The 23751-nt window shown below is 46.4% G+C and overlaps 1 protein-coding gene across 1 annotated transcript; it reads left to right on the top strand.

Moving 5' to 3' along the window:
- The first annotated feature begins 8845 nt into the window (after positions 1-8845).
- Positions 8846-22800, top strand: LOC143315698 (heparan-sulfate 6-O-sulfotransferase 3-B-like). The gene is made up of 2 exons (XM_076723032.1): positions 8846-9752; positions 21272-22800. Exons 1-2 carry the CDS (start codon positions 9211-9213, stop codon positions 22023-22025), a joined length of 1296 nt encoding a protein of 431 aa, XP_076579147.1. The 5' UTR covers positions 8846-9210; the 3' UTR covers positions 22026-22800.
- The last annotated feature ends 951 nt before the right edge of the window (positions 22801-23751 follow it).

The raw sequence follows: 23751 nt of genomic DNA, 5'->3' as shown, positions 1-23751 counted from the left end.
AGCGGCTCATTTTTCGTCTGTGATACGGTGACTCGTTCCTGTAGGCTGCAGGTTTTATGCTTCATCACAGCCTCAGACACCTTGTTGAACAGTTTCCTTGGAAATGGCACCCAGTGTGGGAGGAGAGCACAACAGAAGCATCACAATATTAATACTGTCACTGGTGACAGCTGGATATTGTGGGTAGCTGAATTGGTTTTACTGGTGAGAGCTGGCGAGAGGGGCTGCTCGATGTGCGCTAACGCCGCGTCCCGTCCTGCAAACGAACCATTCTCCTTTTCGCTCTCATCACATTTCACCATTCTCCTCCATCTTCAACCGATTTCCAGAAGCTCCCTTGCAAACGGCTTTCCTCCCTCTGCCACGTGCTTGTATTCTATGTGTGTTTACTCAAGGAGGAATAATCCATTTGTACATTTCTCACCATCTCAGGGCCCCTTGAATATTTAAGGCTTTGATGTTTGGTTGTCTAATGCAGTTACCTAAGCAGCTTGCCATAACCGGCCTCCCAGAGATTCTCCCTGCACGCTGCTCTCCTATTTCTGCAATGTGTCTGGATTGTGAAAATAAAGAATCCTTTTGAAGCCTCTCCTTGCTGCCTCTTGGGAAGGTGTTTTCTGTAGATAATGACTTATTTCAATTCACACCTCACCCGAAGAGCGCTGCACGATTTTTTCTTTTTTTCAATCTGTCCTCGCTATAGGCTTTGAGTACCTGCAAATGTTGTGACATGAATTTAATCATGACCCATTGGAGTGAGCACACATGGCAGCTTTGGCCAGACATTAATTATTCCATTTCTGTGGCTAATACAACAAAGAGGCCCAGCTGCCAGGTAGCTGGCACTGATGCAATTTGGAAAAACTGAAGCACAAACAAGGCTGAAGACTGGGACAGTTTCCAGTGTACGTGTGCCTGGAATGTGTGATGACTGAATTCATGCGGCATGCAGTCCTAAGCAATGTTGCTGTAAATTGGCTGTAAAATAGTGAACTGTTGACTGCCAGAGTTATTGGGCACGTGGCCCAGACAGTCCCTGACTCAGCTCAAAGGCATGGTTAACCTGGCACAGACGCACACCAGCTGGATGGACCATTAACTTCCATAATCAGTCTGAACCCCACCAGAATGAACCGACATGCTTGTGTCTGCATCATTTTCTAATAAAGAAGTCAAAACGGAGAGAAACTGCTATTTTCATGCTAATGTAGGTCACCTGCTTCGCTGTAACACAGTGACTGAACAGTATACCAACAGCTTCACCTGCTGAGCTAAAACAGCTTCATCCATCACAACTACAACAGCACTTAGCTAACATTCATTTAATCAAACCTGTAAAAACCACAAACTGAGGCTTTAATATTTAGTGTTTGTGCAGATTCAACATATAAGACAAACCACTGGATAGAGCCAAGTACTTACAGTATTCATGCTAAGCTAAGCTAGCCACCTGCTAGCTCTAGCTTCATATTTAGCATACATCTTATTCCCAAAAAGTGGAAGGTTTCTTTAAGTTATTGTGCAAAATGGAGAGTATTTTTATTTTTTGGATGGGTGCAGGGCATTCACCGCACACTAATAAGTATTAAGTTGCATCATGGGAAATGTAGGACTCACTGTCTTTGACCCACACTGGAGACTAAAACTCCGGATGTCTTGTCCTCTGCTGCTTTGATATCACAGTCTCCCACACTAACGAAATGACGCCTTTGGTGGATTTACAGCTCTGAACGATGCGCGTGCTCACAGTAGGTGAAGGCTGAAGGAGGTTGGTGAATTTCAGAATAAGAAAGAGAGGCTGTACAAAGTTAACGTGTAAACAAACATGCACACATCCTGTTTTTTTTTTGTTTTTTTTTCTTTTTCCAGCAGAAGGCGTCACGCCGCAGTCACAGGTTGGGCTTTTTAAGATGAGACAGCGCTTTGACACAATTAAGTTCAAAGAGAAAAACAGCGCTCGCACACACCCACAGAAGACACTGACCTAATTAAACTTCTTGACGCAGTAGAAAATGACTGCTTTGGTAGATGCGCGCGTTGTTGGAGAGGTAGAGTACATGTTAACAAAGGCAGGGAGATAAAAACTATGAAAGCCTCGGTGGCTGTCAAATCCTCAATATAATGTGTGTTTTTTCCTCCTTTGCCTTGATCACCACTCAAGTTCACGCGCGTCAATAATCACATTTCACTTCAGGCTTTCACTTTGAACACTTCAAATCACTCGGCATGAGAAACTTGTTTGAAATGTTTTCTCAGGAATGAAGGAGGAATGTTAATTGAAAGATGTTTACCAGCAAGGTTTTGACGATTCTTGCCCTTTATGTCTTGTTCCTTTATTCTAAATCTGATTATTTTCCTGTTTTTCCCCTCATTTAGCTCTTCAAATCTAATGCAGTGCATTCATTTCGTCCTTGGGCCCGTCAGCATTAAACCCTCCTCCTGGATCAGCCAGTGGAACTTCTGCTCAGTGAATGCGTGCAGCGAATCTCTTTGAATTCATCTCTCATTAAAGAAGTAGAGCATTAAGATGTTTTTAAATGTTGTGTATCTTACTTTAAAATGTGTCAGGGCCACCAATCCAGACTAATTATGCTGGAGAAAATCCAATATAGAGAATAAGCACAGCAGGGCTCAGAGAGTTTTCCCAGGTCACAGTGCGAACAGGTGGGACTTCATTCAAATGAGGCGGTGCAAAGAGAGATTTTGGTATTTTGCTGGAAAAAAAGGTTTGTTTCTTGCGCAGCGTCGATCTGCTGCCAATCTGCTGATTTTTATCAACGACTGCAAACGACATATTTGCAGCAAATGTGGAGAAATAACACGAGTGCTGAAAATGTGAATACCTCCCCAGCAAGCGGATCAAAAAACAATGTGGTTCAAGAAGAAAGTGTCAGTAAACCAGTCGCATTTATCTTTAAATGAGCTGTTTGTTACAGTTTGTGCTGCAGGGAAAGCTTCTTAATCGCAGCACACCTGCAGAAAAGCACCATAACGCACCGCCGTCCACTGTGTTTACCTTCATTAAATCACGTCTGCAGAAAATAACCCCACACACCTCTACGCACATCAGACTGGTTATAACTCAGCATTCTGCCTGTTTATTTATTACTGGAGCCCATTAATCCCGAGTGTCACAGCCACCTTTCCAACTAAAAAAAATAAATAAAAAAATAAAAAAGTGGCTCATGTTTTATGCTGCTGTGTCACATTTCAAGAGCTGATGTGGCCGTTAATGACGTCATATCCAGAAGAATCAAGACTTAGAGGTTGATGAGTGATTAAATTAGCTGCTTCATCGAACTATTAGCTACTACAATCGTTAATATTAACCCTCTGCATCATCCAGACAACGTGACTTCTTTGTTGAACTGAATGCAGCGATGTGATTGGCTAAGAGAAGCATAACTTTCCCATGACATGGGGCGACCCCGTAGGTGGCTCTGTGTATTTTGGTCTCGTGCATGTGCATGCACAGAAAACAGGAAGCACAGTGCACCTTTCAGCGTGGAGAAACCTCCCGAGGATGACATCTGGGATGTAAATCACCAAAATCTGAAAGACAGAAAAAGGAGGCTTCAGAACTGGCCAGGTTGGCTCAAAAACCTCATTATTAACCAGAGAAAATAATACTAAAAACAAAAAAAATGTGACAAACCAGGCCAAAATTCTGTCAACCCACCCAGTCTCGTTTTCACTTCCATAATCCACCCTAAAGCCACATCGCCCAGTATGGCAGCATCTCTTAGGGGTAAAATTTTCCACCCTGAAAACATAATTTTTGGCGAGCAGTGTCAACCAATCAGGGGCCACCAGCCAACACACTGCACACATACTACCAGAGAAAAGCACGGCCTCAGTGCACACTCGTTTGTTATAATGTATGATTTCTGTGAAAGTAACAACTGAAATCATATATATTTAAAAATAGTGCAAATAAATCAAGTAATGGTCCTACAAAATAACTAGTTTTTAAACTTTTCTGGAAATGCTGAAGGTTTACTTCCACCAGTACTGTCATAAAACACAAAAGAAATATTGTACATTAAATGCATCTTTGCATGAAGCTCAACAGTGATAGTTCACTTATAACGTTAGTGATGTAAAATTCAGGGTACTCCCCAAAAAAGAGCTGCACATAACAGCGTTATCAGTGCAGGTTTGATTGGACCGGTGCAATGAGAGTCAAACCCTTATCCTCCGGTTTGACTCTCCATTGCACCATAATCTGCAGGAAAAGTGTAAAATTGGTTTCTGCACAGCAGGAGAACAAAAAACACAGCAATTTGACAGAAGGCGGGGATTTACAACCAATTACTCCAACGTTTTCCAAAGCTATTAAATTAGGCATGAATGTCAGGAGCAGCAACCAAGAGGCAACGTAAAGAGGAAGGCAACCTTGAATGTAAAAAGAAAGCATGGACGCGGTTTGGCAGTGAAATTGCACGACTGTGTCAAAATGAATCAGTGCAGCCGGAAAAAGGTGACCTTAATATTGGGGTACATGCCACAGTGAAGCTTGACGAGTGAAATTACAGTAATTTTCCTCGTGACAGCTCGAATCAACTTGTGCGGTAAGTGACGTGCAGGCCCTGTTACAAGGAGATGCTAAACATCCGTCAGTGCTTATGGTAAAGACAGGGAGGCTGATTCAACCACGGCACGACACATCACCATCAAATTACCTGCTCGAAAATCCACATTGTATCGGAGGCCTCGGCTCCAATGTCCAACGTGTAGTGGATAGTAGACCAATCTGGGCTATTCTCTGTCGAGCTGCCAAGGTGCACAGCACGGGCCAACAGCCTCCTTCTCATGGGGGACTAAGTGAGGAGAGTGTCCCTTTTGATTAAGTGTTTTGGATGGGGCTGTGGTGGGAGCCCGGCACAGGCTGGCGTGGTGCCGTCGCTGCTCTGCAGGTCTGCGGGCCTGCTGGCGGATCCCTGCGGTGGAGAGTTCACACATCGTCAGTCACTCGCGCCACATGCGGCCGAGGCACAGTGCCAGAATTGCCAATTCGTTAAAACCAAACATGCTTGATGGCATCTAATAATATGATTTGCAGTCAAAACAGTCAGGTCTGCAGATATAAATGAGTACTGACTGCTGTGATGGTACCTCTCAGTGTGTTCATTACAGCTGTATCACATGAAGGTCAGCGAGGGTACACACACAGCAAATACAGTACTTTAGCTTAGGGATGTCACTGCCAGTCTCTATTTGTCCTGACAGCTGCACTTGAAAAAAAAAACATTTCCAGTCAGGTACTGGGAATTTCTGACAGCTACGAAATGAGTTTTCCACATTTATGGTTTCACTTGTTTACAAAAAAACAGCCGCAAAAGCAGCTAATGTAAACTCAATAAGTAGCATGACGCTAAGCTAGCAGTGGTGCTAACCAACACAACACACTGCCAACCAACACCAAACACATTTGGAATAATGGGACACTTTCCACTTCTGCCCTTTTTGGCTGTGTTGTGTGATAGTACAACTAACTGGTAAATGTTAGCACAGTAAACTAAGACGGTGGACATGGTAAACAGAGCAGCTAAACACTGACATGTTAGCACTGTCACTGTGAGCGTGTTAGCATGCTGACAGCTGAACTAGCTTTGCCTGAATGCAGCCTCACAGATGTGCTAGCATGGCTGTAGCCTCTCTCGTCAAGATGATTCATTACTCAAATTCTGACTCTTCTGTCCTTTAAGTGAATAAACTGAAGAAATATAAATGACTTCTTCTTGTCTGAGGTCTGAAAACCTTAAAGCTTCTTAAAATATCTGGCTAGGTTAGCTTAGTTTGCTACATGCGTCTATTTATGCTAACATGGCTAACATCCTGACTTTTCCCCAGTATTTGACTGTCAAGAAGTTACCATTCAGTGTCCTAAAATACTAGAAAGCCAACAGAAATGTGAAAAAAAAAGCTTTTCAAACTATTTTGAACAGAAAACTCAAAAGTAAATACTAACATTTATTCTCTAGATTCGGACAATTCTTCATTGAAATCAAAACTTTTGGATAAAATTGGATTCAACAGAAGGAAGTGAGACCGATAATTAGCAACAGGTTTCCAGTCAACACAAGAAACAAACCCAGAGGCAGGCAGCAAACCATCAGAGACAGAAGGTAGTCAGAACACTCACAGGAAATTAGACAGGAAGCTGCAGCAACACCTGACAAACAACAACAGGTAATTGGTCCATTATGTATACACAGGGACTAATGAGGTGATGAGCAGCAGCTGAGCAGTCAGGTGACCATCAGGTGATCAGCGACAGCAGCTAGTGGGCAGGTGAGGCATGACAGGAGTCTGACAGGAGCGCGTTAGCGGAGGCAGAGGAGGACGAAGGAGCAGCTGTCGCGATGACAGCACTGCTGTCTGCAGGGCTGCATTTTCTCAGGTGACAGCTCACAGAGCACATCTGCATACCTGAGGCTGCGTTTTTACATATGCACAGCCTCCACCTGGAGGTCTGATAATGACCATGTAAGCAGATACGGCTGCAGGTTTGGTCTGTTTTTGTAGTATGTGTCTTATTCTCATTTATATTCTATCCCATAACCTGGAGAACAAGCAGCAAGAGGCAGATATTTCGTGATGCTATGAGGCTGTTGGGTTTTGGATCATTTTTCAGCAGCTGTGAGGCCCCATAGTTCTTTTGTCCCCTTCACATTTTCTCAATTTCTCAGAAGTTTTACATTCCATTTGCTTTCCCTAACAGACTCTCAGGACGCTCATTTGCGAGAAACGCCCAGAAACTCTCAGCTCACCACTGCAGGGATCCCAAAGTGAACACTCTCAACGCCCCAACGTTGTCTTCAGATCAATACTCAGTCCAATAAATACAAAAACAAAACATGCACATCTGCAGGTGCACCGGAGCGGCCTCGCTGAAAATGAAAAAGACAAAAACAGATAAACAGAAATCTCAAACCAATCCAATCATAATTTCCAGGAAGCTTCAGTTCCATTATTGGGAGGCCTGTACATTGCGGCAGCCAGCTGAATCAGCACTTCCAGGGGTTATTTCTCATAAGGCTTGTGTAGTGAGCGTCAGGGACCTCGTAAATATCCCAGCTGCACAGCCAGAACAACACAAGTCTCGCTTCAGTGCACAAAACATTAATGCAGATTCCCTCCCATCAGGGATCCTGCTCAGATTTTAATCAGCATGCCATTTGCAGAAAAAGTTTCTTTTGCAAAACGAGCACTGTATCATAGCGTTTGTGGACGAGGCCGCACAGGTAAAGAGCAAGCTGACACAGGACGTTATCATCACTGAGGCAAATGACCTCATGCCCAGCAGTTCACTTCTGCATGACCTTTAGAAAACCACATATTTCTCGTGCTGACACTTTCCGTAACAGATTCCTTTCCAGCCTCCCTCAGGATGAGAGGCTCCTCTCAGACACCAAACGGAGGTGAGCCACTGACTACGCTCCCATACAGATTAAGTCAGCGTCTGAGCAGGAGGGCAAAGTGCATTCGATGCTGAAAGAGGATTGAATAGAATACATACCAAAGTGCATCCTGGTTAAATCCCTTGATGGAGGGCATTTAAGGCAAAATAACAAAAGCTTCTGATCAGTGCAGCTTAAAGGAAATCCATTACTGGGGGCTAAAATGCATTCAGCTCCAGCCTCTATAGTGTCCATACAGCGCTGCAAATTCAGCTGCATCACGTGTTCAGGTCTGTTGGTGTCCAGGGCGAAAGGAAAACCTATGTGGGACGATGACGAAATGGCAGGCAAAACGCATACGCACGCGCGCGCGCGGGCACACCCACGTGAATCTCTCTCACACACTGGCTGCCAATTATTGACTTGACATGTTGGAATCTGTCCATGGTGCTGAAATGAGTCGCCTCGCGCTCGCCTCAGGATGGAACCTGGCTGCATGGGAACTCAAATCACAGAAAGTCAGCGTGGAGGCCCGCTCACAGTCCTCTTACACACACTTATTAACACATCTTCACCGCGGACACGCGATCGAATAGACTACAGCAGAACTGAACCCCTTTATGAATATGATCATTAAGATCGATATTAAACTGAAAGGATGCGGAATAATGAGCTTCACACTTGATCAATAGGTGATATAAAAGTAAAACACACCATTAAAACCATTGTTTGGATCGTTTCCACTTTAAGCTCCAATACATACTGTCCGTATCTTTGTTTGAGTTCACTCAAACTGTTTGTGTGTGATTAGAGATGCGGTTGCGTCACCGGCAGATGACTGGTGCAGATGTAGAGTCAAGCCAGCGAGAACACCGGAAATTACATTTTTATACCCTTCAAAATAAGGGCTGTGGGGGACTGGACGATCAATAACGTTTCAAACAGCTTGTGTCACCAGACATTCACTCGTTTCATGATTCCATCATTAATATAGCCGATTACAAACAATAGAAGGACTCTGTTCAGTGATTTTAGCTTGACACTAGGTCCTGCTTTTTACCAGCTCAGTCCAAATGAAGAATCTTTAAAGTCCAATAATCAATCGTGAGTGAACGTAAGCATTTCAAACAAACTGGTTATTGTGATAAAGGTAGGCACATCACTTAAAAGGGACTGACTTGGCTAAACATGACTTGAGATGTACAATTAAGACGTTGGTTAATTTAGATCCTTATTTATTTTATTTGTTAATTTTGATTATTTGGGCTTCTAAATGTCTATTTTTTTAAACCCCATTTCAAGGCCGTTGATGTTGCATTGTGTTCGTGAAACTATTATTTTGAAGGTGTCGACGGGAAGTCGCTGTGTTAATCCGGTCCAGCTTGTCGCTGGTGCTCCTGGCTCAGACGCCGATCAGCAGTTGGCTCTGGCAGGACGGCCGAGCCAGAACGCTCCTCACGCGGGGATGTGCCGTCTCGCGCTGACGTCTCGAAAGGTGTCGTTGCACGCGACTTACGCCACCAGTTTGACATATGTAAGAGAAAGGGAGTCCGCATGTTTTAGGAAATAAGTGAGTGTTGACTGTGACAGCTTGAAGTTTGAGATCGGACCTGCCCTCGTGCAGGACGCGCAGTCAGCGCTGCCCTGCAGCACGCTCTTACCTGCAAGTGGGAGTTCAACTCCGGGTTTAACTAACGGGGCACCACGAACCTGAGGTGGAACTGCAGGATGAGACGAAAGGAGGAGGAAAACGACTCGGACATCACGTTACCGTTTGTGCCGACGGCGTGATTTACAGTTTTCCACCATGGAGGAGAAGTTCAATAGACTCATCTTCATTCCCATTGCGGCGGTGCTCTTCTTAATGATCGGCTACCAGTATGTGTGCCCGGCGGACAGCAACACCTGCCACTTCAGAAGTGACGAGAAGGGGCTTTTCCAGCGGTATTCATCCGGGTTTGAGTTGCTTTACACGGAGCCGGAGGCGGACGAGGACCTTCCCTCCAAAATCACGTCCAAATTTAACTTCACGGAGCGGGACTTGGACAGGCACGTCGACTTCAACATCCGAGGAGACGATGTGATGGTGTTCCTCCACATCCAGAAGACCGGCGGGACGACGTTTGGGCGGCACCTGGTCAAGAACATCGAGCTGGAGCAGCCGTGCGACTGCATGCCCGGCCAGAGGAAATGCACCTGTCACCGGCCCGGGAAAGCCGAGTCGTGGCTCTTCTCGCGCTTCTCCACGGGCTGGAGCTGCGGCTTGCACGCGGACTGGACCGAGCTCACGAGCTGTGTTCCTGTGGTGATGAACAAGAGGGACAAGAAGAGCGCCCCAAAGAGCAAAAGGTGAGGTGAGACCTGCAGGACAGGTGTAGTCACCCGTTCAGTGTCTGAAGACTTCAGTCTGTAGGTTACAGAACGCAGTTTAGTCTGACATTCACCCGTTCATTTACTCAACTCATTAACTAATTCACCCATTCATTTACTCACTCACTCCATCATGTTTCCACTCATTCACTTCCTCACAGTCTCATTTACTCTCTGTTCATTCACTCAACTCATGTAGTTATTCACTCATTCACCCAGTCACTCACTTATTCATTCATCCATTCACTCCTCAATGACTTATTCACTCAATCAGTCACTCTCAACTTATTCAATTACTCACTCACTCACACGCTTATTCACTCACCCCTTCATTCACTCACTCACCTCTCCACTCACTCACTCACCCCTTCACCCACTCACTCACACATGTATTCGCTCACTCATTCACCCCTTCACTCACTCACTCACTCACACATGTATTCACTCACTCATTCACCCCTTCACTCACTCACTCACTCACACGTATTCACTCACTCATTCACCCCTCTCTTGTATCATATTCACTGGCTTACTCGCAGAGTTTTTCTTAATATGAACTCATTCATTCGTTCATTTAGTGAACGAATGAGCCATTGAGCGAGCGCGTTCAACAGGAAGCAAATTAGCCAGCAAACAGGCCAAACTAATCAATCCCAGCAGAATGAGAGGCGTTCAATAAGTTATGAGCGGGCGCTAACACGGAGTCCTGACAGGATCGATTGATTAGTGCATCGACAAACGGATTGAAGTCATTAATGGAGCTAAAAACGTCACACGTCTGCTGCATCTTCGGGTTTGATTTGACGGCTCGTTCCTCGGCTTCCTGACCGAGCCTCGACCGGATTGGTCGATTATGAAAAGAAGCTGATCATAGATGTTTTTTGGAGCGTCCTCTGCTAACCGCAGGCTCTGGGTCAAAGGTAGCTCCATTTTTTACAGTGTGGGCTTTGGCACCGGCTTCCCGGGCCAAACAGGTGTGCTCTGAATGGGATCTAATGCAGCTTTTCGAGCCGTTAAGTGTTAACATGCACACAACACGGCGCTGCGTGTCAGCAGGCGGCCGTGTTGTGTGCAGTTTCCTGTAATTACAGAACCGATGGAGCTGAGCTTAAGGGACTAAATCACTTAAGAAGGGCAGGGTCCTCTGAGGTGTGCCGCCTGCCTGCTGAAGCCAATTTGCCTTGCAGTTGGTTCAGAGAGCAAATCTCCATATGTTACCCAGAGCGTTAAAGGGGGTCGGCGAGGACGGGGATCGCCTTCAAGAACCTCCAATCCATTAACTGTCCTGTTCGGCAGCCATCAGACTTCATTTAGCGCTTTCAAATTGTTTTGAAGCGCCGCCTCCGAGCACTGGGAGTGGATCTGTCCAGTCAGTCAGCTCGGGATGACGGCAGACATGGGACCAAATCTGGGCCCGTGCCGCAATTTTCCCGCTATTTCCTGGATTATTGTGACAGGAGGAGCGTTGGTTTCCACTCTCAGAGCTGAGTGACTGAGCCAGACGATAGCTGAACGCGCTCACAGGTGATGTGACGCTGCATTGGTGGAATAATCAGCCCCTTCCTCAGGGGTCAGAGGTCATCGCAGCTCCTGAGCAGCTTACAGGGATTCAGCGACTCGCTCAGAGACAAACTGGTCAGATCAGTCGCATGAAGTCCACACTTTAAAAAATACCCTCATGCTGCACAATTAAGTGAAGGGCTCCCGTCGTCCCGGATTAAAGCCGCAGACTAAAGACCACGGCGAGGCCTCGTGTTGTACTTTTATCAGACCTGAAGGGCTCTTGTCCCGTCACTCCGGGCGATGTAGCCCCTCCGTGACGAACCGTGATGCACATGCTGAGGCATGTTGCTGCTCAGCCTAATACAATATTTAATGCTACTCTGCTTGTATTTCAGCCCCGACCCATCAGCAAGTTTAGAGAGGTCAAAGAGCATTAGTTGTTTTTCCAATACGTATGTAATCCCATTGCTTCACGCTGCACTCAGGACCTGAAGTTCAGACGTAATCTGATTTCAAGCACTCGAAACATTTTGTCCTCGTCTGATTGCAAAAAACAATCCAGCTCAGTTGAAGCAGGCTGATATTGGAGGATGACTCCCGCCTCATGAAAGTCGCATACAGCGATGGGAACGCGGGCGGCCAGGGATCAAACATCATGGGAACGGATGACGCCCACGCTTACCTCAAGGCTGCATCCAGCAGGGTGTGATGCAGTTTGCAGAGAGTCCCTCAGACCCTGCGCTGCTTTATTCTAACACACCACAAAAGAGTCCAAACACTGAAGGATTACTTCTGTTTTCAGCCACTTGGCGCTTCACGTTCCAGAGCTGAGACGAGTGTCCACAGTTTATTATATCTCCATTAGCATTAGCAAAAGAAAATGCTAATTTCCTTCCACTGTATATACATTTTTCATTAATAATACTTATTCAACCACAGACTGTATAATACACAGTAGACGGCGCCGCTGTAACTGTAGACGACTGTTTTTAAGGCTCGGCATTGGTCGCCATCTTGGCCTTTTGGAGCCAGAAGTGACCATATTTCGAAGGATTGGATGTGACCGAGAAGGTGGTCATTTACAAAACGAGCGTTGTGGTGTGCAGAAAAAGACTCGAGATCATACAGGAAATGAGAAGTAGGGTCATTTTCGGGGATTCTTCGATGTGCACCGGATGTCCAGATACTCATGTTCACCATCAGTGCGTCACTAACAGGTAACCCAGATTCACTTCGTGGAAAGAGCCATTTTCTGCACGTCTGGGCGGATGTTGTCCTGCTGCATCTGTCTGCTCATGAGCACTTCATGGTCACCTTGAAGTCACCTCTCTCCTACACACCTCACACCAGCAGACACGCGAGCTGGAGGCCGACGTAGCTCGGCCGTACCTGCAGCGTACCGCAGGTGTGCATGTTTCCTGCTCTGGGTGATATTTTTAGCATCTCTGCTGCGACTGTGGGTTGTTGACATGTGAAAAAAACTTCTTCAAAGTATACACCTGCATAAAAACAAGACAAAGAGAGGATGATCACTAATTAGCTCCTCGGTTAGCGGGCGAGTTGGCATGGCAACCGGTTCCCGGTTTGCTCACAGCTCAGCTCGCGCCGCTTTGTGGCGGCGCGGCTTTAATGCGCCTTTGTCAGATCAGAGCAATTAGTTAATTTTAGCTCCTGCTGAGAGGACGCTCCAGCAAACGGCACGTTTCTAAGGAGTTTGTGTGATTCACCTCCTGTTGGTCCATCCATTCACTCCTCCTGAAGGTGAGCGTTGACCTGCATCCATCCTGACTTCAGTGAGAGCGATGGCTCACATGGCAGGGGGCTACGAAAGCACCGCAAGGCCAGACGTCAAACCTGCCTCGCCCGCCCGCCCGCCCTGTTCGTCCCCGGCAGCCGGCCTCACGCCGAGCAGTCACAGAGCGTAACCTTATTACTGACCTCATTATTTCAGATTAGAGCAAAGAATGCAGGCCGGCCAAAACGCAGATCAGCCTGAGTCTAATTAGCCCAGTTCATTCTGGACACAGTTCAGGTGGTTTTAGCCATGAATGTGGCCATGATGACGACACGCTAAAGGAGTTAAAATATGCAGGAGGTTTAGTCCTCAAGCAGGGAGGAAATTATGGTGGAAAAGATGATTTTATCAAGATTCCTCTTGCTGAACCGTGTTTGACTCAAATACTTAATAAACTATATGGGGAAAAACATCTGGTTGCAAGTTTCTGACGTTAATCTCCCCTCGCAGTTCCAGCGAGTCAGTTTAAATCCTCAGCCGAAGAGATGTTATTGAGTTCAGTTTGAAGCGGAGAGAATTCCTTAAAGGCTTCAGGCGTAATGCTGCCCTTTCACTGCCGACGTCGCTTTTGAGTGTAACGTCAGTCTCTGAGCTTACACATCGAGTTATTTCAAGCTGCTGACAACCACACATTGTTAGAAGAACTCAACCCGCGACAAGAGAGCGGACTGTCAAAAAAAAAAGTGACCTTCAGGAGCCAGAAATCATTCACAGTGCTCCCAGGCCATGACTGGGACGTCTAATGGGAGAATAACACCTTAGCACCGTTAGCTAAATGCTAAGCAGCAGCATTCTCCCAGATTGTCACTTAAAAAAGAGGTAAAAGTTGGATTGCGTGGGTTTTCCATTCACGCCTGTTTAGGAGCCAGGTCTCATTTCACTGAAGTTCTGATTCGTCACTTCTTGTGGGTGGAAAAGTATATGTACAGTACCTGACAGCAGAGTTTTATTCTCAGCGAGGGGTGAATGTGCGGGTCTTTTGGGAGATCCTATGCTGCAGCCTGATGTAGGCTGATGAAGCATAAAATGTCCTCAGGTAGTTTTAGGCTCCTGTCCTAACACGACTCTGACTTAGCGCAGGAGGCCGGTGGCTTCAGACGTTCGCTAACGAGCTGCAGGTGCTCGTTCAGTGTGTCTCTTCACACTCATGACACGTCACATCCTCAGTGGCCGGCCGCATGTCTCCATTTGCATGACTCGGCATATGGATATCTACACCACAGTCTGCTCTGCCTCCCCTGAGAGCTACGCTAACATTAGCAATGAGAGCTGAATGACCTCTGAACCTTTGAATCTGGTGTCTTATATTGATCCTCTAATCTGAGAACATGTGGGTCCAAAGTGACGGGAGGATATTTTGAAAGCATGCAGTCGTCAAAATGAGCAGAACAAGGGAAAATACTTATCTTAAAGCCCATAATTAGAGCTTTTAAACAGATTCAAAGATGATTATTTCGTGTAATACAGCGTGTTGTTTCTGCTAAATCGAACCCTCAGCGCGCTGCTTTCATGACAGCGAGCAGCATCTTGTACTCTTGTAGGAAATGTGAGATATTCAGAGGATCTTGATAATCTCTGCACTCCTTATGGGGATTAGGGCCAGTCCAAGACAGGTTTTATTATACTGGGCAGGAGGAAGGGGAGCAAGGGGGAGGATTAATCCACAAGTCCAGATTTATTCAGAAACCTGTCGACTGGATTGGAGATTGCTTTTAAATAACAGTGTGTGTTGATTTTGTTAAAAGAGGGAAAACATCACAGGGAGGAAGTTTCTGGAGACGGATCATTAAGTCCGTCAGTCTGCCAGCGGACCACGAATAAATCATGACGGAGTGAAACACAACAAAGTCATTTTGGAGCCTTGCAGTAGCGTGTGATCTGCTATCTTAAATTCAAATCTTTTTGTAATTTTCCACTAATAATTACAGAGCTTCGGGCCGCTCACGACTTTCAAAGACTGCATGGAAACACACGGCTGGAAGCAGCGCTCACATGTCGCTAAAAGGTGGATTTTCTTTCAGAAATTCCTCTCTGGTTTGTGTGGGTGGATGTGACCTTTGTGCCGTGCAGCCTCCCATTTATCCTCTCCATGCAAAGATTAAGATGTCAAGCAAAGGTTGAGGCCAGGGCGCTAAAGCTGCACGCGGCAGGTTGTCGTGTGCGCGGACGCGTCCTCCACAGGATGCGCGACGTGGGTGTGTTCAAGAACCAAATGAACTCTGGGATCTCTGGAGAAATGTGGCTGCGTTTCAGGTGGATAAAGACAGACGGACCACTCTGTCCCCTGAAGAAGAACTCCCATGCAAAAGCTGATTTTGTGCTGGACCCTGAAACAGTCTGCATCATTTAATTTGTTTAAGTAGACGCTGCTGCTGCAGCTCCTCACAGAGTCTGTCACCCAGTTTTCAGCAGAGCCACGTCTTCACACCCTCCCTCGCCCGGACACCTCGTCTTTCCCTCGTCTCCACTGCAGCATCCCTGGGGCTTTTCCTTTATCGCCCAAAATAGTACCTCATATCTGCGACCAGTGAAGATCACAGTGCAGCACCAGCCTCCTTCTGGATGATTTATCAAGCCGCGCTTCATGCTGATATCGCCCTACAGCTGGGTCATGTTTTGGAAGGGACAGCGTGCTCGTCGTTTAGGGCTGAAGCAGTTTGTGGATGCCTGCTCGTGGATGGAGATCCTGCTGTGCACAGATGGGCACGGGGACCATTTTGCCTGTAATTGGCAGACGAAGATTCAATTAGAACAAGAGAGAATCTGATGAGTGGAAATGGATCCCGCTTGACCTCCTGGTCTGGAGGCTGATGTGATGAGCAGCTTCACTCCGTCATCTCGATGACATCCCCTCTAACACGCAGCCCTGCTGGATCTGGATCTGACCCTCTTCCGTTCATCTAATTGCCAGTCTCGTTTACTTTTTGGGGAATTTGTGCCCCACTGCTGTTTTATAGCTCCTCCCGTTTGTAAGTCAAGTCGGCAAAGCTGAAAATTGAGCCAGACTGATATTTGTCCCAATGTCCGTCACGTTTTCTTTGTTTCTCGAATCCTCTTGAAGCAAGTTTCAGCTTCTCAAAAGCAGAATATGTCAATATAACTACATTCACTGTAAACAGTATTTCCTTATAAAGTTGATGTGGCTAACATGCTAGCAAACATTAGCATTCATGCAGAGTCATATTTAAGTCATACTCTTCTTTTACCTGCATTTTGGTCTCCACCAATTCGCTAAAGGCTCCACTGTGTTCACCAGCTAGCGGCTAACTTCGTCTGCTGTTTGGTGCTGGACACGTAGCTCAGGGTGGATTTCTCAAGAAACATGAACCGAAAGCTTAAAGCTGCGGGCCGTAAAACCAAAACAGTGTGCTGAAAGACACTAAAATGCTCCATAAAGTACACAGTACAGTAAAAAACAGGAAGATCACAAGAACATGGTTGAATGAAAGCCTTCATTAAGAGCAGTGGGAACGCTGGGTGAACATTTGGCTGTTTTTCAGGCGGCTGTTGTTCCTCTGCTCTCTTTATGACATCTGAGGGGGCTTTTAAAAATGATTTTAGGGAGATAAAACTGCTAAAAGGCGGCCTGTTACTAGAGATGGAGATGACAGAAGGTTTTTTTTTTTTTGGTCAGATAGTAATTCCCACATGGAGGCAATGGTTAAGGGATCCCTTGTGGGCACAGAAACACCTTTAAAATGGATTTGCTCCAACTGTGCACATTATCAACACCTTGACTTCAGTGTGAAATCAATGCGCAGCCCCGTGCTGGTTCTTAAAGTCGCTCTTTCCTCCCGGCTAAAAGAAAAGCTCGTTCCAGTGAAGCCGTCGGTTGAAGTATCACGTTCTGTTTGACGCTGAGCTCCAGCACAAAACGTCTCTGCTGAAAGCAACATGATGCATTTTCAATTCTAAAAAGATGAAATACATAAAGATTGTTGTCCATCTCCATATTTTCCGTGTTGGCCGCCTCCCCAGCGGCATAAATAGCTTCCATCAAGGCTTTTATCAAGAGACGACTGTGTCCTTGATGGTGGTGAGTGAATTAACAAGGCAGATATCGATCTTTCGATGCGAGTTTCCTCTGTAGCTTTTTGATGGTGATTTAGAGAGTGCGAGAGGGAGACAATCAGGGAGAGACACGGAGATCAATAGCCTTTGCAGGTTGGCTGTGCGGAGAAAGGCGACAGAAGGCGGCGAGAAGGGCACGGACGAGCCGGCGGATTGATCGGTGGCAAGATGGGACGAGCTGATTCGACTGTGGAACGAGCACGCCCGATCACACACACACGTGCTGCATTTGTGCTCTGATGATCGGACCGCTGCATGACAGAGCGCAGCCTGTCCACTGGATTCACTCAGTTATCCGACAGCACCCAAACTGTTTCCACTTTGTTCTGTTCGAGCCTGAAAGCCGTTTAGCACGATGCTGTTTAAGAGAGAGGTGGAGGCTGAAGAAGAGCTGCTTTAGCTCACCGGAGGAGTTAAAGCTGCTCTAATCAATATTTTACATCAACCACAGATCAAATGTCACGTGAAGGGGCTCCCACAGCTCATTATCACCCGACTCAATCGCAGCTACGGGGGGTTTTAGCATCTTTAAACGTCTTTTAGCGAGTCCGTGTGGTTGATTCTCACCAGTCTCATTTCAAGGCAGCCCTGAACACTCACTGAACAGGCAGTTAGCAGCCAGCTAGTCAACACTGCAGCTGACAGATGAGCTGGTGGAGACCAAAAACGGAGCTACAAGGAGGGTGAATGTGGGAGTTCCTCTCACCAGCCAGCTAGAAACACTTGGCTTTAAAAGATCGTAATATGTCAGCGCTGTGTTCCCAAAAAAAACATTTATTACTGGTTGAAGACTCTGCACCTCCTGCTGGTGATTCCACATTTTCTACCTCAATAAACGCTAAAAAATGCTGCATCAAAGTGACGCCGTCGGCTTCCTGCATGAGAAAACCTCGGCCATTCTCCCGGAGAGTAATTATTCCTGACCTTCATCACCTGACCCTCCGCCTCTGTCCCTGACACGAGTAAGAGGAGAGCTTTGACATTTGCTGCTCTTCGTCAATAGGTCACGATGAAAGCACAAACGCTGAGAGGCGGGCTTGCATGGACATTTATTGATCCGGCTGTCTTGCGGTTAGCTGTACCGATAGATGATAGGCGCAGGACGAGGAAAAGAAGAGACTGAGCTCTTTTCCAGGAAGTACAAGCGAGGCCGCTCGTGTGTTTCCATCCATCTAGTGCTGTCCATTCAAGCCGGCGAGGAGGGCGGTGTAATTCACTTAGCCTCCGCCGTGGATGGCCATTATCTCTGGGTGGTGTGTCTGTCTGTGGGTGTGCTCTGCTATGATATCATCACGGCACTCGCTTAAGTATACATCACAGCTGATTGATATCTGCCGTGTGGCAATAATTGCTGAATTGTGGACCTTTTAAGGCTGTTCGGCTGCGCACTCTTTGCTCTGTAACACAGTTTCTCTCTCAATTAATCAAATTTCTCAGTTTGGCGGTGAACTCGAGACAATTACAGCTGCGGAGATGCTCTCATTGTAAAAGCTCCAGTTTGCTGCTTTTTACATCTAATGCACAGCAGATTTAGAATGAGGGGACTTAACTGATCATCAATGCTTTTTTATCATGTTTGCGTCACAAAATTATAACCCTTTCATGATTAATGTCACCCAAGAATGAAGTAAAATAACCATTTAGTCCAAAACTGACTCTTAAATTAGTCTTTTTGTGTAAGAAAGTGCAGAAATTCTGCTGGCAGGATGAGACCAATCATCCACTTTTTTAAAGAAATGACTGCAGCTTTTCATTTTGAATCTACCCTTCATGAAAATTTAATCACTAAAATAATTTTAATGAGCTATAAAGAGTCAAACTTACAAAGGCTCGCCGACGCAGACGTCCATCTTGCAGAGGAAACTGACAGAAGCACTTCATACGGTGCTGACGTCACGGACCAATCCTTGGGCTGATGCCTCCAACGTCTCTGCTGTAGGAAAACAGAGTTTACTTGATGGAAATGTGGTGGAGGGTGTGGACGGACAGGAGCTGATCCTGAGTCTGGATTTTTATTCTTTATTTGGGATCTGCGTTCACTGTTGTAAACCCCCCAAAAGGCCAAACAAGGTGGGAAAAGGTTCATAATTAGCCGTCACCGTTACCAGTTTTCCACTGTGTCGTAGCAAAAAAGGCCTCAGCCTGACTCTGGAGGACTTCGAGGTTTATTGATAAAACACTGCTCACCTAATCGCACACACTCAGGTAGTGAGTGTGTATACATTGTACACAAAGACGGCAACAAACCGTAAGGGATCTGATTTTGGGAGCCCGTCCAGCTCATCACAGCCGTCTGCGCTCCTCTTGGCCGAATTCAGTCCACAGAGACTTTACTCACAAGGAGAGGAAATCGAAGGGTAAACACTGCTGGGTAGCAGGCGGCGCAGGAAATAAAGCACCAACAGGTTTTAAGACTGTAGGGGAGCAGGGATGCGTCGTGTATCCAGTGCTGACCAATCTGGGCTTTAAAGGAGAATTTTCCACAGCAGCATTGCGGTAAAATGTCCTTTAATGTGAATTCTTTATTTAGCCGTTGAATGAAAGCTCCCAGACAGCAAACTGCAGCCCTGAGGAATGAAAGAAATAAAATGTTCTGCTTTTTATTTGGGCTTTCTGTTTGGTTTTTCTCTCACACTGTAAGGTCACACTGATCTCTGCGCACAAGATGAACGTTTTCAATTCCTCTTTTATCTGTGTTGCCTTCCTTTAGAAAAACTTTTTGAAAATGGCTGAAATCCTCCCGGCCCTGACTCCGTCAGTCACCTCACTGTTATGCCGGTCATCTCTGAACTCAATAGATAAGAGCGGAAAGCTGTGTTTGTCAGTTGAAAGCTTTCCGTGCAGCTGGGTTACAGCAATTTTCAAAGCGCCGTTTGTGGCAGATCAGAGTGATCCAGAAACACGAAAGGTGCTGCCGACGGAAAAAAAACTCATTAGAGGAAGGCGGGAGCAAATTGGTGTGACAAAAACAAAAATGATTTCAAATCTGCAGGATATTAAATGCTATGCTTGGTTTGCATTGCTTTCTATGTCATTATTCTCTAACACCCTCAGACGCACTTGATGATGTTTTTCATTTAAACCCTAATCACACTTTCAGCGCGCTCTATATACTTCCAGCGCTGTGATATTTCTGCACATATTTCTTTTTTATCTGCAGCAGGATATGAGAAATTTGATGTATAGTTTCATTCTCTTCCCCTGTGCTGAAAATGTGGCTCGTGGTGTTTTGCCAGACAGTTTCTTCAACTTCTGAATCATTCACTGCGCGCACAGGTACCATCTCAGCTTAATGCTGTATGCTGTCGCAATTCACTTTAAGCATGCAGAGGCCCAAGCAGAATTCATATTATCTATGCAAAGGTGAAAAAATAATAAACAGAGAAATGAAAAATACCTTCAGAGGCAGAACCACCTGCTGTCCTGACACCATCGCCTCAGAGGCTGCAGTTTGAAGGAACAGGTCGATATTTTGGGAATTATGCATATTTGTCCTGTCAGAAGTTCAATGAGAAGGTCTAAATATGAAAGCTAGCAGGTGGTTAGCTTAGCATAACGTGGAAAAAGGACAATTATTCAGCAGTTCTGTTAATGTGTCAGCGTTAGCCAGCTGGCTAGTTTTCAGCTGCAAACCTTTGGTGAGATGCCATGAAACCCATGTGACACGGGGTGTATTAGGAGCCAAAAGCTACCTGAAAACAGAGGTCTCTGGAGGTTCTAGCTGAGGCCGGCGCAGACAACAGTTCCAGTTACCGTTTGGCAGGGTCGAAACTGAGAAAGCAAACCAAAGAATAGTGCATGAAGGTGAAGAACAATCAGCCAAAGGGTGAGTGTGGAAGAGCAGCTTCAGTGCAGCACTGATTAGAGATGAGACTCAGGTGTGCACCTGCTGATTGGGCAGGTGGGCATGGCTGAGTGGTGGCTAGGGCAGGTGTGCAGATGGGGATAGCTAGGCTAGCTGTTTAAGCTAATCTAAGGTCGTGTCACTTTGCTTCAAACATGGCGTACAAACGTGAGAGTGGTGTCAATCTTCTTGTCTCACTCTCAGACAGAAAAGGTCTCAGAAGGTGGACCAAAGCCCTTCAGCTGACGTCACACCTCATCTTATGTCTCTTTATCTCCTCTGTAGGAATTTCTACTACATCACCATGCTACGCGACCCAGTGTCACGCTACCTCAGTGAGTGGAAGCACGTGCAGCGCGGGGCCACTTGGAAAACCGCCCTCCACATGTGTGACGGCCGCCCGCCGACTCAGGACGAGCTCCCCGCCTGCTACAGCGGTGAAGACTGGACAGGTGTGCCCCTGGCAGACTTCATGAGCTGCCCCTCTAACCTCGCCAACAACCGCCAGGTCCGCATGCTGGCCGACCTCAGCCTGGTGGGCTGCTACAACATGTCCTCCGTCAGCGAGCTGGAACGAGGCCGCGTGCTGCTCGCCAGCGCCAAGGCCAACCTGCGCAACATGGCTTTCTACGGCCTGACGGAGTTCCAGCGCAAGACGCAATACCTGTTCGAGCGGACGTTCGGCCTGCGCTTCATCCGGGCCTTCACGCAGATCAACAGCACGCGCGCCGCCAGCGTGGGAATCAGCGAGAAGGTGCGGTGGCGCATCGAGGGGCTGAACGCCCTCGACGTGGAGCTGTACGAGTACGCCAAGGAGCTGTTCCTGCGGCGCTACCAGTACAACCGCCAGAAGCAGCACCAGGAGGAGCGTCTGAGGAGGTGGCAGGAGAGGCAGCAGAGGCAGCGGCTGCACAGGACCTATCTGGCTCAGCTGTGGAGACTAGGAGGAGGAGGAGGGGAGGAGGAAGACGAGGAGGTGAAGGTGCTAGAGGAGGTGGCCACGACAGAGGACTACAGCAGCCAGGTGGTGCGGTGGTGAGGAGAGTACAGGAACTACAACCACTGACGAATGCACTGACTGATCGCTGTTTGATTCATTGTGCTTTCCTCTTCTCCTCCTCCTCCTCCCTCCTCCTCCTCCTCCTCCTTGTCTCTCTGCTGTGGATCTGCCAAAACCTCCCGCCCTCATGGCCTCATAGCGCTTCGTTGGACCGCCGAATGGTGTCTTAATATTAACGATGGATGTAATTGTCATGGCATTATAAACATTTTGTATTTGTTTTTTTTTCTTATGGCTGTTTTGGGCGCTGCAGTTGTGACTTGTGTTTATTTATTCTTTAGCAGGTGCTTTGAATGTCCTCAAAGCGGCGAAAACGTTTCTTAAAACTTGCTGATAATTAGTAGAACTGAAAAAAGAATGTGCTTAACGAGGAGGTGCTCAAGTCTGTTTTAAAGATGGTGGATGAATCGAAGGACCCTCCGTGTCATGTTTGTGATCTAGCGCCGTGTTGATCAGTGAAATCTTGTAGTTACTCTGTGGTGTTTGGCTTCATAAGAATATCAAAGCACAAACCTGGCAATAGTCTGCAGTGTGTGTGTTTTTTTTTCTTTTTTTCTTTCTGACTTATTAAGCTGCAATATAGAGAAACAATCAAGGCAATTTCTCGCAGGAAATGTGTTCAATAAAAATATGCAGCATCCAGTGATGTAAATCTGTCCCTGATGGACTCTCTCTGGGATGCATGTGTACATGAACGTGTTCTGCCTTGCTCCTTTTTCACAGCATGTTCTCACCATAAAAATCTGAAATCCTCCTGCGGTGTGCCAACTTCTTCCATGTCCACACACACACACACACACACACACTCACTCACCGATGAGGCTTTTTCATCAAGACGGAGAGCTGCAGGCCTGAAAGACAGATTGTCAGCGACAGTTTCAGCGGCCTTACATCACAAAGGGAGGACATTGGTATTTCCGCCATTAGCTCATTGATCACAGGCTCTTCGCTTCCAAATTGATCATTTAAAGTTCAATTGACCCTGACGCTGGTGCAGCGGAAAATAGAAGAAACCCCGCAGCTCGCCCAATGCTTTTCCCTGCATAACCTGACAAACATACAATACTCGGCTCGGCTGACGTTTCGTTGGCGCTCCAGTGGAAAAACTATCTATTTCCACGCGTTCCTGCAGACAACAGGCCGCGGAGACGTTGGGCGCAGGAGTGATTGCTTTATATTAATATACTGTGGCTGCAATAAGCGCTTCCTGAACACTCCACGCACACGTTTCTGCTCATGAGAAGGAAAATGAGGATGAGATCAGTCAGGAGGCAGAAAAGGAAATGGCTATGTTCAGGGACCAAAATAGCCTCTCCATCCCCAGCTGCAATCTCTATTCTACTTGCACAGCATGTTAACAGAGAAAGATTGGAATTATATAAGCCCAGGAAAATGATGCTTTTACATCTACTACGCCTTGAAATATGTTCATTCCGTCTTATATAATAAGAGTATTTGTTATTTGAGGTGGCTCACTAATGGTTCTAAATTATGATCTCAGTCATTAAGCATGACAGGGAATTGCAGCAGAACGACATATGGTATCCAGGATGAAGCAGTTTGCAGCCAATGACACACAAATAACACAACGGCTTCCTTTATCTGCTTCTCTGTTGACAGGGAGAATTTGTTCCAGGAGGTTAGATAAAGGTAAACACGTTCGGCGTTTCTTTGTCCTCATTCTCTGTCATGGAATATGTTTATA

Source organism: Chaetodon auriga, chromosome 23, assembly GCF_051107435.1.
Source record: "Chaetodon auriga isolate fChaAug3 chromosome 23, fChaAug3.hap1, whole genome shotgun sequence".
NCBI lineage: Eukaryota > Metazoa > Chordata > Actinopteri > Chaetodontiformes > Chaetodontidae > Chaetodon > Chaetodon auriga.
This window is presented reverse-complemented; position numbering and strand designations above follow the sequence as displayed.

What these genes read in the sequence shown, in the direction of transcription:
- LOC143315698 (XM_076723032.1), top strand. Translation starts at nt 9,211, where the DNA reads ATGGAGGAGAAGTTCAATAGACTCATCTTCATTCCCATTGCGGCGGTG. An exon ending in AGCGCCCCAAAGAGCAAAAG is followed by an intron (nt 9,753 to 21,271) that starts GTGAGGTGAGAC and finishes TCTCCTCTGTAG; the next exon opens with GAATTTCTACTACATCACCA.